At 46.6% G+C, this 17,252-nt stretch overlaps 1 protein-coding gene across 2 annotated transcripts in view; it reads left to right on the top strand.

Annotated features, from left to right (window-relative positions):
* LOC134535900 (homeobox protein prospero-like) overlaps positions 1 to 17,252 on the top strand; it is a 201,698-nt gene that overhangs the window by 169,287 nt on the left and 15,159 nt on the right. For both annotated transcript variants that reach the window (XM_063375271.1, XM_063375270.1), the window contains exons 3-4: positions 1,484 to 4,796; positions 10,600 to 10,774. In XM_063375271.1, the coding sequence (XP_063231341.1) occupies positions 1,643 to 4,796; positions 10,600 to 10,774 (3,329 nt within the window). In that variant the 5' untranslated portion in view covers positions 1,484 to 1,642. The remainder of the gene's footprint in view (positions 1 to 1,483; positions 4,797 to 10,599; positions 10,775 to 17,252) is intronic.

Below are 17,252 nucleotides of genomic sequence, written 5' to 3'. Positions count from 1 at the left end.
CGTCGTTTTTGTTTTATGTTACAAACCTTGGTGATACATATGTAGTTTATCCAAGTTTTAAATAAGTACTTCAAGGAAACGTTTTCTGTTTTGCTACTTATTTTTATTTATTCACATTGTTCAAGGAAAAAAAACTTACGTTTAAGGTCCTTATGAAATTCATTTTTAACAGACGATAATTATGCTCGCGGAGGTTATCCTCTTAGCCCGCATTTCCTGATGTTACTAATTTATGACTACTTAGTATTTTTAAAAAATCTTGTCTTCAGTTAGAGATGGCATTGTGCATCATCGTGATAGTTTCACTGATAGCGGAAGTTCGAGTCACACTAAGTCCGCCCCCTTAAAGGCGTCGATGAAAAATGTAGCGTCCCAGGTCTTCCAGAAACCTGTTATTATGTCTTCTAAATATTTCGACACAAGAGACGAGGACAAGATATAATTGCTTCTGAAACGTGCAATTACAAGGTCGTTCTGTCGCCGTTAAGATTTAACAGCGGCTAATTAAGAGTCATTCCTGTCTCGTTGAGGAAAGTCTGAAGTTCTTGGGTGAATTTTACCAATAAGAGCAAACGCAGTTGTGTTTTTAGTTTAAAATTAATCTCACGAAGGGGGGAAAAAATCATTAAATTGTTTTATATATTAAGATGTGTGCCAAAATTCTGTCATTCTGAACATCCAGATCATACAAGTATCGGAATATACTTATAAATCATATTTTATTTCATAGCTTTAGCTAAACTGGTTGCATACTAGCGTAGTTCTTCTAATGACTACTTGTAAAACTACGCGCCAACGTGTAAAACTGCGATTTACAAAGTACGTGAAGGAGTTTACCGACAGTTCACGATGCAGTTTGGTTTTATCACACCCACATGTGTTTTCTGAACTTTATAGTGCCTTCTTACTTAGTCTCTTTGCTGATTATATATATATATATATATATATATATATATATATATATATATATATATATTTGTGTGTGTGTTTGTTTGTGTGTTGTTCATGCTTTACTGTAATCTTACGACATCGGGAAAAATAGCATGTAGAATAACCTTAAAATTATGAGTTCTAAATCACTAGAGTGGAATCTGTATCTTTTTATGTGTTTTTTCTGGATTTCGAAATTCACAAATAGTTAAGTTAAAAACGTATGTAGGCCTGCAAACATAAGCTATTATCTTTCTTGCAATTGCAAACAGTTTTTCTATGGGAAATGTTGCAAATGCGTTGAGAAGGTGGTGTATTGCAGGTGGCACACAGGGAGTGTCAGGGTAGCGGAGGAGACGTGTGGCTGTGCCGCGCGCCCGGGGGCGACTGGGGACTGGTGCGCGAGGGGAGGGCAGGCAGCTGGACAGGTGCTGACTGCAGCCAGGAGCCTCCCCTCCCCTCCCCGGCACGAGCCCCCCACTCCCCCCTCCAGTGGCTCGTGATCCGCGACGGCAACTAACAGCTGGCCCCCTTCTCTGTTTGCACCTTGCAGGCCCGGCTATGGGGAACTGAGTGCCCTCCGCTCACACAGCGCGCCGCAGGAGGAGAGGACGAGAGCCAGCCAGCAGAGGGGGAGGGTGTTCCTCGGCAGGGCCCCCCCTCCCTGCCAGCCGCGCGCGCCCCCCCGAGCCAATAAGCGCACCGCTTTCTTATGATGTCATCAGAGGAGGACGCAGAATGCTTCGGGTTGTACGGGGATAAACTACTGAAGAAAGCGAAGCGCACGAGGCAGCGCGTGGACGCGGGCGAGCCGAGGAACAGCTACTCGTCGATCCCGAACTTCAGTTCGCGGCCGAGCTTCCTCGGCGGCGGCCTGTACGGCGCCATCTTCAGCAGCGCGCAGGGCCAGCAGGCGCACTTCGGCGGCCTGTTCGGGCCCGCCAAGATGCTCAACGAGCTGCTGGGTCGGCAGGCCAAGGACGGCGACGGCGACGCCAAGATCTCCGCCGCCGACAACAACAACGGCTACGACTGCCTGAACGCGACGTCGGTGATCCGGCGCGGCCTGGACGAGGAGGACGGAGCGGACAGCCCCCCGCCGGGCGAGCTGGCGCACCACATGCTGCGCGACATCCTGCAGGGCCGCAAGAAGGAGCTGCTGCAGCTGGAGCAGGAGCTGCGCAGCGTGGGCGCCGCGTCGCCCGACAACAACAACAGCATCACCAACAACAACAACAACAACAACAACAACGAGCTGAAGAACGGCGGCGCGGCGGGCACGGACTGCAGCGACACGGAGCACGCCCAGCAGGAGCAGGCGGGGCTGAACGGGGACCCGGACGCCGAGGCCAGCGGCGGGGAGGACGACGCGGCGGGCGGCGCGGACGAGGCGCTCGACGACGCCGGCAAGGGCGACCTCACGGACGACGCGCTGAACCACGTGAACGGCGGCGCGGGCTCCGACTCGGAGCAGTCCCTCCCGTCGCCCGGCTCCGACTGCCTGCCCAACGACAAGGAGACGGGCGAGGACTCGAACCCGGCGCCCGGGGACGCCAAGGACGGCCAGCCGTCGCCGTGCGCGCCCTCCGCGCTGGCGGCGCCCAAGCCCGAGCAGATGGAGCTGAAGCGGGCGCGCGTCGAGAACATCGTGTCGTCGATGCGCGCGAGCCCGTCGCTGCCGCAGCAGGTGAACGGCTGCAAGAAGCGCAAGCTGTACCACCCGCAGCAGCACGACAACAGCGCGGCGGAGCGCTACGCCTCGCAGTTCGGCCTGGGGCTCGGCCTGCTGCTCGACGACGACGACGAGCTGGCGGAGCCGCCCGAGGTGCGGCAGAAGCGCGTCGAGAAGAACGCGCTCAAGAACCAGCTGCGCACCATGCAGGAGCAGCTGGCCGAGATGCAGCAGAAGTACGTGCAGCTGTGCACGCGCATGGAGCAGGAGTCGGACTGCCAGGACACGGAGGACGTGGCCAGCGACCTGGAGCCCGACGACGACGACGGCGGCGGCAACAGCCCCCCGCCGCCCGAGAAGCCGCGGCCGGTCGTCTCCACGCCCGTCAAGGAGACGTCGGTGCCGTGCTCGCCGGCGCCCGTGCCGGCGCCGCCCCCGGCCAAGCTCGCTCCCGCCAAGCTGCACCCGCACGCGTCGCACCTCGGCGCGCACCAGCACCCCATGATGCCCACGCTGAACGGTGGTCTGGCCATGCTGCACCAGCAGCAGCACCAGCTGCAGCACCAGCAGCACGAGCCGCAGCAGCAGCAGCAGCAGCCGCACCCCCAGGCGCCGTACCAGCACCCTCACCACCAGCACCCTCACGCGCACGCGCACCCGCACGCCATCAGCAGCGCGGCGGCCATGTACCTCGGCCACAAGCTGTTCCTGGAGCAGGAGGCGCGGCTGGCCAAGGACGCCGCAGTGGCTGCCGCCGTGGCGGAGCAGCAGCAGCAGCAGCAACAACAACAACAACAGCAACAACAACAGCAGCAGCAGCAACATCACCACCAGCAGCAGATGCAGCAGCTCCAGCATCAGCAGCAGCAGCAGGTGCCGCCACCCCCACCGCCTCAGGCGCCTCCGCCCCCGCCGCCCCCACAGCAGCAGCAGCCGCCGCCGCCGCCACCGCAGATGCAGATGCAGAAGGCGTCGAGCGTGTCGAGCGACTTCGCGGAGCGCTTCTCCGTGTTCCGCAGCAGCGTGGCGGCCATGGCGCCCGTGTCGGGGCCCGACCTGGAGGGCCTGGCGGACGTGCTCAAGACGGAGATCACCGCCTCGCTCGCGGGCCTCATCGACTCGGTGGTGGCGCGCTTCGTGCAGCAGCGCCGCTTCCTCGGCAAGCAGTCGGAGGCGGCGGCGGCGGCGGCGGCGGCGGCCGAGCAGCTCAACAAGGACCTGCTGGTGGCGTCGCAGCTGCTGGACCGCAAGTCGCCGCGCACCAAGGTGATCGACCGGCCCGGCGGCGGCAGCCAGGTGGTGCCGCGGCTCAACGGCAGCGCCTTCCCGCACGGCGGCGCCACGCCAGAGAACAACATCAACACCATGAACCTGCAACACGTGCGGCCATCGCCCAACGCGTCCATGTTCCAGACGCCCAAGGCCCCCGGCGGGGGCGGCTCGGCGGCGGCGCTGTACTCCTCCATGAGCGGCGGCGGGCCGCACATGAACCCGTACTGCGTGCCGGAGAACAGCCGCGAGGGCATGCCGGAGCAGAACGAGGCGCTGAGCCTCGTCGTGACGCCCAAGAAGAAGCGGCACAAGGTGACGGACACGCGCATCACGCCGCGCACCGTCAGCCGCATCCTGGCGCAGGACGGCATGGCGCCGCCCCCCGGGTCCATGGAGGCCGCGCCGCCCGGGCCCGGCGCCTCAAAGTTCGGCGGCATGATGGCGTCGACGAGCGGCGGCGCCGACTCGCCCCCGCCGCCGCCGCCGCCGCCTCCCCCGCAGAGGCCCTACCACCCGCCGCCACCGCCGATTCTGCCCGTGTCGCTGCCCACCTCGGTGGCCATCCCCAACCCCGGCCTGCACGAGTCGCAGGTGTTCTCGCCCTACAGCCCGTTCTACCACCACCAGCAGCAGCAGCAGGCGCCGCCGCCGCCGCCGCCGCCGCCGCACCAGCACCAGCACATGGCGTCGGCCAGCCCGCCCGACCCGCGCGGCGAGACGCCGCCCCTGCAGCACCCGCCCACGCTGCTGCACCCGGCGCTCATGGCCGCCGCGCAGCACGGCGGCTCGCCCGACTACGGCCACATGCGAGGCGGCGGCGCCGACAGCGTGGACCGCACCTCGGACTGCAACTCGGCGGACGGGCCCTACGACGGCATTCAGCCCACTATATCCTTTACCAGCCAACCACCCTCCTCTCGCAGTAAGTGTGGCTTCTGGTGCTCCCGTCAGCCCGCGATGTTGGACTGTTTCTGGGCCTGTTTCATTTGGAACGGGAACGTTGCATTTCATCTCTGTCGTACCTTAAGTCAACACAAGGTTCAGACCATTTTACAGTAATAAATGGAGAGTTCCAAACTAACCATAAAATTAGAGTTAAAAATTACACGTGAATTTAAATATATACGGTATTCTTGGCCAAATCTAAATCCTCTTGTCATATATAGTAAATTCTGTGTTCTCTCTTTCTGCCCATTTTTATTAAGTTTTTTTTTCAAATACGCAAGTAGTTCCAAACCAAAAAAATAGCAATAAAAAAAGTCCAACATTGTGAGGGTAAAGGGTGCATGATACTGTTACAGATTTATTTTTAAGACATGTAGTTTTGCATTATTTTGTTTTTATGTTTTATCTTAAAATTGTCCTCATTCACATCACATTCATTTTCACTAATTTATTAAACTCATGTGGTCAAATTGAAATCATTTTGCAAGGATAACTATATATTTAACATTTAGGTTTTCTTTCAACATTTTTGACTTTTTTTAAAAGATTTATTTCTTTTTATTTTAAATTGCAACACGGTAAAATGATCATAACATTGCATGCTAATATAAATAAAACGTATATTTTTTTTAGGAATGTGTTTTTGCCTCACTAAACTCCAGCTTTCACAGAAGAAAAATTCGGCAGTATAAGTTAGTTGTGCTTGACTAGTTGGCGGTAGAATCCAAGTACTCTGAGAAACGTAAAAATAAAATTATTAAAAAAAAAGTAAGTCATATGGAATGCACAATAGATTACAGGAATGGTGTTTGACCTTCTGCAAGCCGAGAATGAACTATTCATACTGCGAAGTCAACAACTAGTCATTTCCTTTCGTCCCTTTTCTTCCTTCGTCCTCCCGTGAGCCATATCTCCGCGCTAGGGGCGGGACCACAGATCAAGAAAAGACAAGTTATACACGTGCCCATGTGATCTTTCTTCTGCATGATTCATCGTTTCCCTTCTATCGTCGTGGTCATTGATTTTTTTTTTTTTTTTACCTTTCGGTGATAGCAACTCGGTATTCACAGGTATAATTTGATGCAAAAAAAAAAGCTTCCATGGGCGAAAAAAAAAGTGATTCACAACAGGCATTTCTGAAATAAGAATAAAAATATTTAGATATCAGTGTAATTTACTGTCTTTTTTTGCCTGCATAAAATACTTTGATTAGATATCCCACTTATGGAGAAAAAAATTTATTTTCCTGTAGACGCGTCAATCTCAAAAGTAATTTAATTTTTTTTCTACGCAGAAAATTTTATGTAAAGTAAAAACTTTTAAAGGTTTTCAAGTCGCGTTATCATTTAAATTTACTTCAAACAGACTAATAAAAAAAATTCGTGCATTTTGTATATCCTCGAAGTATAAATTAAAATTTTACCGAAAGGAGAATTTGAAATCGTGTACGGACTGCTTGCTTAATGTATTCTTTTTCTTTTTTTCTGACGAAATCGAGTACTTCTCGAATAACGAAGTCTTTTTCATGGGGACATAGGCCGAGTCCGTCTTCATGTGTGTCCGGTCTTCTTTATTCAAACTGCCTGCACGTGTCCGTTTTTCTTTTCTTTGTACTAGCTATCCAGATACGTGTACCTCACATGTGCCTTTGCCATTGGACAGTGTCATGAAATGAAAACGACAGGCGATTTTGAGAAATAAACACGTACGGCTTTCTCAGAACAAAACGTGAATAAAAAGTGTGCTGTATCAAACTAAGTTTTTATTTTTAAAAATAGTTGAAATCACGTCGGTTTCGAATATTTTAAATTTGAACGTAGACGTTTCAGCAAGACAAAAGATAAAACTGACACACAGATATTCAGAGCTGAACTGAAGCCTTTAAAAATAAAATAAAAGTTCTAAAACATTTGACGTATTTTTCTGCAACTCAGTTTTATTGTAATCTATTCAGTTCATTTATCACGAAGTAAAACTGATTCGTAGATGTGTACCGACAAAAATTCACAGTGCGCGAATAATTTCTCATGCGTATGTTTAGTTTGGGGACTTTAAGCGAGGTGTATCCAGACGAAACTTACGAACAGGGAAAAAAACTGCGAACATAGTAAGCATGATTAGGTTCAGAGTCGTGGAGAATAAAAGCTGTAACCTTGTTTTTAGTTACAAGGTATAACCACAAAGAGATGATGGGCTCTTAATTTTGTCGCTCGATAGAAATCTTTGTCTGGGTTTTGCGATATCACGGCGAAACAAACCTATAAAGGATCTTAATATTTTTAAGTTGGATTGCAATAAATAATTCCAGTCTTTTGTTCTTGTGTTAGTGTTAAGAATTATTCTCCGGGATGTTTTCGTCGTACGTTTTGTTTGTTTCACGGTGGTTAATCGCACGTCGCCACGCAGACGGAAGCGCTGTTGCACTTGCGAGTCTTCGTGATTCCCATTTACCTGGGACGGATTCACCCTTCTAAGTTCTCCCGGACAGACATTCGTTGGTCGGGAGGGTCCGAAGAGGGGCGAGGGGAAGTAGGAAATCCTGTATTATTCGACTTGGCGGGCGCGCGCGCGTCTTGCATTACCTTTTGTTGTGACAGCGGCGAAGCCCCACCGAACACCACTGCCCACTTTTCCCAAGCGCCCCCGATGCCTTTCCAAACAACACGTCTGCCTACTTCCTGCGTAGCTCCCTGCTGAAGTCTCAGTCACGTAATTTTTTTTCTCAAATTTTGACCCTTCTCACGAGTAGAACCAGCGGCAGGGGGCAGATAATTTTGTCCCTATTAATTAATACATACCTTCTCAAACCCTATAGTACAATCAAGAAAAAAAAAGTGAGAGTCTTTCATGTGTTCTCATGCTGCAAATACGCATATATTACGTAATTAGGGCACGAAATTTTATGTAGAATTCTCTAAAATATTTCCGAGCGTGATAAATATATACGCATATTGTGTTTTCAACTATATTTATTGACGCGAATCACACGTAGTTTCCGCACCCTCTCCGCTATAATTCGCTGCTGGGACAGCTACATTTACAATCAAATAATTCCATTTGAGAACCGAAGTTTTAAACTATTTAATGAAATGGCTCCGATAAAAACGAAAAATATTTAACCCCAGCTTTGGACTTGATTTTCGACCAGGAATTTTATTACAACACTGCCCATCTTTGTATCATTCATTAAAAAGTCAATACTCTAACTTTTCCCTTTGGCTTTGTGAACTTTGGCTCGTGCCATCCACCACGGATTGGAGCACCCTGGTTACACATTTCCGTTCCATTCACGAAATTACTCTTACTAAATGTCGTATGCCGAGAGCTAAGAGATTACACATCAAAAACTAAAAGACTTTAAATGTTACCGTGGTCAGAACTCTTTAGTCGTCTGTGCGTAACGCAGTAGTTGTAAAGTTTTCTATGAATTCTATTAACAATATACTTGTAATTTTCATCCTATCAGGGTAAACAAAGCACTAAATTTAATCTTGAAACCCTACCGGCCTCCCCCTTCTCTTCCTGTATCTGTTGACGGCTCTGCTTACAACCACATGAAGCTATATTTACGCAGTTGTCAGAACACCAGCATCAGAAGGATTACGCAGACTATTGCTATACTACTTTTGAGAACTGTAACATGTGAGACAAGTCACGTGATATGGACTATAATCACTTATTACGCCTCCGCACGTTCGTGTCCTCAAACATATATATAGCATCGGGCATCGCTGCTGGGATTTATGCTTCCAATTACAAAGCTCGAGAAATACGACTGGCTTCCGTGAAACGGCCATTTGTTCGGGCGCGACGTAATGCGTGCAGTATCGGAGTCGGAGCTTTGTCGAAAGTGAACGGATAAATTCTTTCGAAGAATGACGACAAGCTGGACAATCGCATTGTTCACTTTGAAGAATCCGAAAACAAAAGCTGAAACTAACCGCTTCAGGCTACACTGATACGCCAAAGTAAAGATAGGATTTTGTGTGCATTCGCATAGGACTTTAGTGATGTTTTAACATAAGGCCCCCTTTTATTTTTACTGTCTGTAAATTTTAAATTCTTAAATTGAAGGGTAGTAAACATATGTAATTTTTAAAAATCAACACCTAAATTTGACTTCATCTGATCCAGCCTTACGTTTACTGTCACTAAAAGAGAATAAATTAATAAATAGAAACTCCCACGATTCACTTGAGTAAACGTGGTAGTAACACATCTTATTGTTTTAAATTAATGTCGGCTGATGAGTAACAACCTTGCAGGATCAATAGTTAGCTGGATAAACTCAATCTCTATGTTCTCTATTCGATCCTCATTCGTGTGAGATTTGAGAATTATTCTAGGGGGAGATATTCGACGCGAAATAGTGAGGCTGACTCTCCATTATTCCATCACAACACCCGTCTTCATCTCAACCATTATGATTAAAATTTTCCTTGTTATTAAAGTCAATGCGTCTTGCTACTTCTTGACTAAATATAAATTTCTCCACGATAAAATTCTTGAACTATTTTGGTGTAAAAATGATTAAGTTATACTAAAATTTAAGCAAATTTAGGCGCATGTACCTCAGCACTAATTTTGCTCTTGGAAATTTTCAGTTCTTTATTCTAGTAACTTGCTTTAAACATCATATGTCAAAATTAACATTTCAAGGCAGTTATGACGTGTATCGCATGCACTGTTCACACACGACAAAACAGTTAACATCTAGGTTTACAACCGAAAAGAACAGATTTCAGTGAACAATTTATTTGATCATGTCAGACGTCACTAAGGACGAGAAAAATTGTTTTTATAATTTTTTTTCAAACGTGTTCTGATTTTGCCTGAGTGTTAGTGTTAAAAAGTGTTAGTGCGTAATGAGTTGGCTTGTGTAAACATGTGTGTGTGCGTTTGTGTGTAGCAAGTTAGGTGGGTAAGTCCTTTACGTCTTGGATTTTAATATTTTTCTCCGAATGGTTAAAACCGGGACTAACAAAACACAGACAACGTTTTGACAATCAATTTAGAATTCCACCCTGTTTAGCTGCTGTGAATTAAGTGTCATCTACAACCGTAAAAAAAAATGAAATTTATATTTTCTCCTTTTCTTTTATCTCTCAAGAGAAATTGGAAATGGTACTGAACCTGTATTACCAACGCGATATTACACTCTATCTGTAATAGTGTCATGAAACATTTAAGAAGGTTACTTATGTTATAGGCAACACTTTAAATGTTTTTGGTAACACTTCTAAACATTTTGTGAAAGTTAATAATCTATAGGTATTGTATTGAAAATTTAACATAAGAGACGTGCACGACAGATACAAAGGATTCATGATAAAAATATGTTAACCCAATGTACACGTTAATTAGTTCCATAGCATATTTAGGAATTTTATCGATGTGTTATTTTAACATTGAAAACTTTTATTTTTATTTTTTAAATTTTATAAAATCCGAGACCAGCTCTCCTGATTCCGGGTGTAGGCACGCCTAATCGCTATTTAAGATGGCTACCTACAAATTCGCACGTGATTTTCAGTTAAATGGAAAATAACTTTTTTTGAAAATAGTCACCACTGTGGGTCAGGCCCTATTTATCTAAAACAGAACCACGTCAGAAATAGTAGCATAGTCCAGTTTGTTAAGTTTTCCATAAAACTAGAGGGTAACGAGACCCTGTTCCGCAGAAGGTTCTTCCTGGAGACATCCAAGACGTAAGGGACGCGCCGACAGTAGATTGGTTCCCCTCTCGCACGCCGCTTCTTCACCCCGACGAAACGGAACAGGTTCCTTAACTGAAGCGCACTCGTCCACGCTGACGCCGATGCACCTGCGCAAGGCGAAGCTGATGTTCTTCTGGGTGCGCTACCCCAGCTCGGCCGTCCTCAAGATGTACTTCCCCGACATCAAGTTCAACAAGAACAACACCGCGCAGCTGGTCAAGTGGTTCTCCAACTTCAGGTGAGTGCCCGCTGCCCGAGGACCCGCCATCTTGGATCCTTACAACCACAGGGGAAGCCTACAACTCACGTGGTTTCGGTTCCCTACCACGTTCGTGCAACTTCGGATTTCTCTCAAAAATTGAAAATTTAAAAAAAAAAATAAAAAATCGAAGGGTTAGGTTAGGTTAGGTCAGTCACAACATGCTTGTTTTCATTGGAAACTTCTGATTTAGCGGCTGAAGTGGCGTTAGTACCAAAACGCAAAACTTCGGAAATATTCGGAAATTCTTGCAGGGAACCGAAACTACGTGAGTTGTAGGCTTCCCCAACCACAGAGCTTGTCCATAGAACAATGTCCCAGTTCCAGTGGTACATTATAGCAGTTCATACATCAACTTGAAGTTAAACTAACCTAGTTTTTTTTTCTTCTTACAAATGTGCAACATGTGCACCTTCAGTTATACGGCACGCATCCAACCTGAAGTTAGATTTTTTTCCCGCGCTTTGGTTAACAAGTCCGGAGTCAATTATGTGCCTCAACTCTGGCCGGTCATTGGGTAGCGGCGGAACGTTGACACGATCTTTTATAAAGCCCCGAAGGAAAAAAATAATAATAATCTCATGGCGTTATGTCAGGTGAACGTGGAGGCCAGGTGAAAAGAGCTCTGTCGCCTCGGCCATTGCGACCAATCCAACGGTCAGGGACTTCGACGTTCAACCATTCTCGTATACAAAGAAATTCCTATGGGGAGGGTTTTCATCCTGAAATCACATATTCACTCTTAGCAAATTGCAGAACAAAGGAGTCGCCATTTTGCGAAGGTGGCGCTGCAAGCGAGAAAAAAAAGCAGTACTTGCGCATGCGCTTATCTAAAACTGCCTTGAGTTACCCTTTAATCGTGTCTTTGAACCAAAACTATACAACGTTTACAGTTGATACTATTAAAATTTATAACTGGGACATTTCCTTTATGGACATACTGTATTTATCACAATTTTTGGCATGTCAAGGCATAAATCATATTTCCCAGACCTTATATAGACTTTTTCAACCAAGTATTTACTGGCAGACTCCAGTCTGTAAGTGCCACGAGGAAATAAGTTATTATTTCAAGCGAAGCGGGCGACTACAACTATCATGACAATCACACCAGTTTACTTCTTAAAATTAAAATTAAATTTTTTAAGTATTTACGATTTAATTTCCCTGAGAGGAATATTCTATCTAATTTTATTCCGTAGCTTACAGGATTAAACACGAATACTTACGAGTAAAATCGCGCGTACAACAAATTGCGAGTTAGCGTTGATTAAAAATAAATAATTAATAAACGACTGCACCTGACTACGTGAATCTTTTTGGCTGCACAACCCGTACGCCACAGCGGTGAAAAGGGGCCTAAACTGATCACTGTCTCCGTTAACACCTGTTCTCAGTGAAGAAGCCATCCGAACATGGTAGCCGAAATGATCCACCGTGCAGGTCATAGAGAGAGCGAGGTACATACACCCCTTGCAAGCAAATACACGCGTCTCTCCCTTTACCAACCATTTTTTTTTCCCCCCGTGTGTGCAGTGAACATGTTCTACACCCCCCCCTCCCTCCTTCATCGTTACCGGATCGCTCACCACCCCCGGGTGAAGAGAGACGGCGCTCAAAGCATGCTGGAGGGTGGGGGGGATTCGCTGGCGCACGCAGTTCGAATCCCCAGCAGGCTTTTGCGAGGTTTTATCCCCAACACTGCAGCGACCCGGGTCGCCCTGGCGAGAACAAATAGAATGTGTGCATGTCGGGGGTCGGCTCACAATGGCAGTTTTGACTGTGTAGTTGTGCCCTCTGCACCGCGTGGTTTATTGATGGACTGTGATTCGCTGAGCCCCCCCACACACACACTGGGCATCGTCCTTCGCAATTACCCGCATGTACCTACTAATGTTTAAGTTCCAGCGCCAGAAAATATCTTATCGTTTGACGTAGCCGTGCAGTTCTTACCTGCAGTGGAAAACACTCAGTGGCGGATGCAGGAATTCCTTCTTCTTTTTTTTCCAGCTGGAGATTTGGAAAAAAAATGTGAGCGATTTTTTCATTAACTCGCAAGTGATGTGTAACATCCAACATTGGTAACGAGCAAGTTCATGTGTTCTAATGTTGCAAATACACTAATACGACACTCAGACACGAAATTTAACGTAGAATTCTTTAAAATAAATTCACGCTAATTGCGTTTAAAACTAAATTTCTGTACGCGAATCGCACGTAGTTTCCGCGCACGCCAATAGAATTTTCTGCCGGGGCAGCTACGTAATCATTCGATTTGCAGACCGAAGTTTTAAACTATATAATAAAACTGCTCCGATAAAAGCGAAAAAGACTTTTAAAAAAATACTAAATCCCGGCTTTAGACCTGATGTTTGACGACTAATTTTATTAAAATACTGCCAATATTTTATAATTCACTAAACAGTTGATACTAGAATGTTTCATTTTGTAGTTGTGAACTTTGGTTCCCACCATCCGCCACAGATGGCAGCACCGTGGTTGTTACACATTTCCGTTCCTTGTCTTCTGTCGCATTCACGAAATTACTCCCTTCAAATGCCGCATACCGAGAGCTAAAATGTTACACATCAAAAAATTAGAATTTGTATGTTCAGAAAACTTGTGCCAACAAGTGGTTTGAAAGTTAGATTATCATTCTCAACATACATCACGCCCTGTGTTGTGGTTAAGTTCCAGGTGTTGTAACAGCTCACCTTGAATCACCAAAACAAAACATACTGCCTCATTTTTTTTTTCAATAACTCCCCTTGCGTTCCCCATTAAAACAATATCGAGGGGCAAGCTTATCGTAACAGGGCTTATTTGGAAATCTACAGTGTCACACCAGTGCCTTCTTTTATGGCTACACGAGTCTATTTTGTTCTTGTTCGTCTTTTATCAACTTAGACTTTCTCCTCAAAGTTGTCAAGAAAACGGATTACCCAACTGAGAGTCACATGAAACCTAGAATTATTAACTTGTTTCGAGAGTAATTATTAAAAGACATTTGAAATTAGGCCTGTTTAAATCAACAGTGATAGGGTGTATATAAAACGCAAATAATTATTCATATGGTCAAATATGCAGGTAATATAAGTAGATAAGTACAACACATTTAATTAAACTTATATTTCACGGCTTTTATTCCACTTTTACGATACACAGCTGTCTTTTTTTATTACAGAAAACCAAAAGAATCTCACATAGCGTATGCTACTGAAAAATATTAAACATTCTGTTGCGGAGTACAGGCAAATATTCATAGTTAAAATTCTTGCGTGAAATATCATATCGTGATCACCACTAGAACATTTTTTTTACGCGAAAAGTCTATTAGCTTGTTACAGGGATAGTCGGTTGAACTTTCTTATGTGACAAAATATTTGAATCGCTAATACAATATAAAATCGTTAATACAAAATATTTGAATAGCTAATAACTACAAGACCAAAAATGCGTCAACAATGGTTGAGCCCACAACGGATAGATCATGTCTGTACGTGTTTGTTGCACATAATTGGTTTGATTTTATCCCGACGTTTTCACGAAAAATCTACGGCACTGGCCCAAACTGTGCCTAATAACAGCTCGATAACACGTACAAAATTGTTTCTATAATCTCATTTACGAAATATTTAGTGATATACATCTGCAATTAGTAATAAAAACATAATGGGCAAAGCCGAGCCTGAAAGTGTATTCAAAGCTGAAATAGGTGTTTTTAGAATAAAATTTTTAAAAATAAGAAAACAAAGTGTCTGGAACACGAACAAACTATAAGGTACACTTGCGGCCGTATCAAGGATCAGTTATCCTCTGCCAGCATGTGCGCGAGAGACGTCCGTGCAGCGTCCAGGCTCGGACTGCAGATGTCCGTGAGCGATACGGGAAGCGTGGCGAGGGGAGGAAGGGTCGACGCGGGACACGAAGCCCAAACACGCCCAGTCTCTCTCTGCCCGCCATTAACGAGGCTCGTCGTTGCTGGCGGCTTATAGGTGGTGGATGGAAGGCGTCGCATGTCGGAAGGACGCCATTTCCGCCGGGGCGCCTCGGCGTCAGGCGTCGCGCACGCGAGACCAATATCAGCCACGTGGCTTGCCTACGCCGACCCCTCCGGGGCAGGCCTGCCGACCTGTGGCTCTCTCCCCCTCTCTTTCTCCTTCTATATTCCTCTCCCACTCTCTCTCCCTATTACACCCTCTCTCTATCTCTCTCCTCCTCTAGCTCTCTCCCTCTCCATCTCTCACCCTCTCTCCCTATCTCTAATCCCTCTCTATCTCTCTCCTCATTTCTCCCTCTCCCCTTTCTATCTCTCCCCCTATATCTCTCCCTCTCCCCACTCTCTCTCCATCCCACCCTCTCTTTCTTTTTCCCCCTCTCTCCCTCTCTATAGCTCTCCCTCTCCCACTCTCCCTCTCCCACTCTCCCTCACCCGCCCTCTCTCCCTCTCCATCTATCTCTCAATCTCCCTCTCTGCCTCGCTCTATCTCTCTCCCCTCTCTTCCTCTCCCGCCTTATCTCCTTCTATCTCTCTCTCTTTCTCATACTCACTCTCTTCCCGAAAACCCTTCGTATCTTCGTGGCGTTCTCCGACCGCCCGAACATCATCTTCTATTTCTCTAATGCGACTTAACGCCCTTACAATCTGTTCCTTATTCTTCCAGGGCGTGTCCCACAATAATTCATTAATTAGGGCTTAACTTCTCGTCGACATGGAGGTCATGAGCGGTACGTAAGCGCCTTGCGTTACTACCGGGATGGGGTTCTCCGAGTCAAGCAAAGGTTAGCGAGGTTCGGATGGTAGTGGGACGCCTCTCGCTGTAGCTCCTCAGACACCTTCGAGTCGCGATGAAAGTGGTTGTTGGAAGCTCGTGTCGGGGTGTTAGTCCGACACCGACTATTCCTTGCGGCATTTTACTTCTGAATACCTAGATGCAATCCCATTAAGGGTATGCTAGGAGTTTACTTTCTTATACATAGTGTTCACATGTTAATATAATTATTCTATTTTATTTCCTAACTAGTTTCCTCATGTATTCTATCTTCCCTTTAAACCAAAGATTTATTTACCGTTATATATCGATGTTGCCGAAGATAAAGCTCTTCATGTTGTTCGTTTAGTCATCCACTTCCTCTTCTGTCACTAATATTCCGGATCCCCTCATTTCATAGTCTTCTTTAATATTCTATTGACATTGCCAATAGTTCAGATCATGTTCCGATTTGTGTGTAGTTATTCTGGATCACCTCTGAGCCATTTATAACAAAAACTCTTCTATTCTCTTGCCTATGCTCTTAACGATTTCCTGCCAAACACCGTGAGCTGTATTATTACTTATTATGGTTAGTGTATTGTAAATACGCAACACCACATTCAAGAATATTCTCGAGCAGGTATTTTCTGGTGTCTTCTGTCCTGTGCCACTGATGTAGTTGGTGTCCAGGTGGACTCCTTGCAGTAGGTGGCTGGACAAACTGTGGAGACGTGAGCACCGGGAGCCCGAATGGCTCGTGGAAACGTCCGCCACGTATTCTGACCTCTCCGGCGCTCGAGCAGCGGTAAGAGGGGGATGGGAGATCCGCCTGGTCCAGGGATGCTGCGAAGGAAGCGTGATGGCGCGCGGGCTAGAGAGATCTCTGACATCCCCTGTTGATGAGGGGGGGGGGGGGGAGGGGAATTGAAGCGCAAGAACGCCAGGGGAGCGACGAGTAAGCCAAGGGGAGAAATAAAGAAACTTTAAACAGAAACATACAAGAGATAAAAATAAGTCAAGGAACAGGGTGAAATGGGGGGGGGGGTGGTGAAATTTTGCGTACATGTATACGTAGCTACATGTATATACGTACATCCTACGACGCACACATACACACACACAAAAAAAAAGGAAGGCATGTTCACTAATTAGAGCCCAAGACCGTAATTAAGTAATTTTTAATTAAGTGACTCCTGACTGCCGCGAACGTCGAGGGAAAGTAATGGCAAAAGGGGAATTGGGAGTGAGGGGGGGAAGGACGCCTAAAGTAAGAGCAAGTAAATGTGGAAATGGCAGAGGGGAGAAAGAGAAGGAGCCATCGGGGAAGAAAGACATGGATCAATCCTTCCATGTCCTCCCCTGTTTTCCCCTCTTTTTCCACCCCCCCCCCCTCCCTCTCTTACCGACATACCTTGGGGACGAGAGACTTGTAACCGGGACTGGAGGGAGGGGGAAAAAAAGAGACCAAGTGAAGGGAGGAAGAAGGGGGGAAAAGATAAAATTTTTAAATGCCTTCGATCTTGTTTCTTCTCGCGCACGGGAGGGTGATACCGCGGGATATTGTACCTTGTTTGGACTAGGCCAACAGAGCTGCGCTCATTGATTTCTATTGGCGCTGGCTGTAGCCCCGTTTGAACCCTTGGCCTTCATTTGCGTGTCTCTGTTCCAAGGAGAACATGCGCAACCAAGGAGAAGGAAGATTT

This window comes from Bacillus rossius, chromosome 10, assembly GCF_032445375.1.
Source record: "Bacillus rossius redtenbacheri isolate Brsri chromosome 10, Brsri_v3, whole genome shotgun sequence".
Classification (NCBI taxonomy): Eukaryota; Metazoa; Arthropoda; class Insecta; order Phasmatodea; family Bacillidae; genus Bacillus; species Bacillus rossius.
Note: the sequence above shows the minus strand (reverse complement) of the source record. Positions and strands in the feature narration are given on the sequence as shown.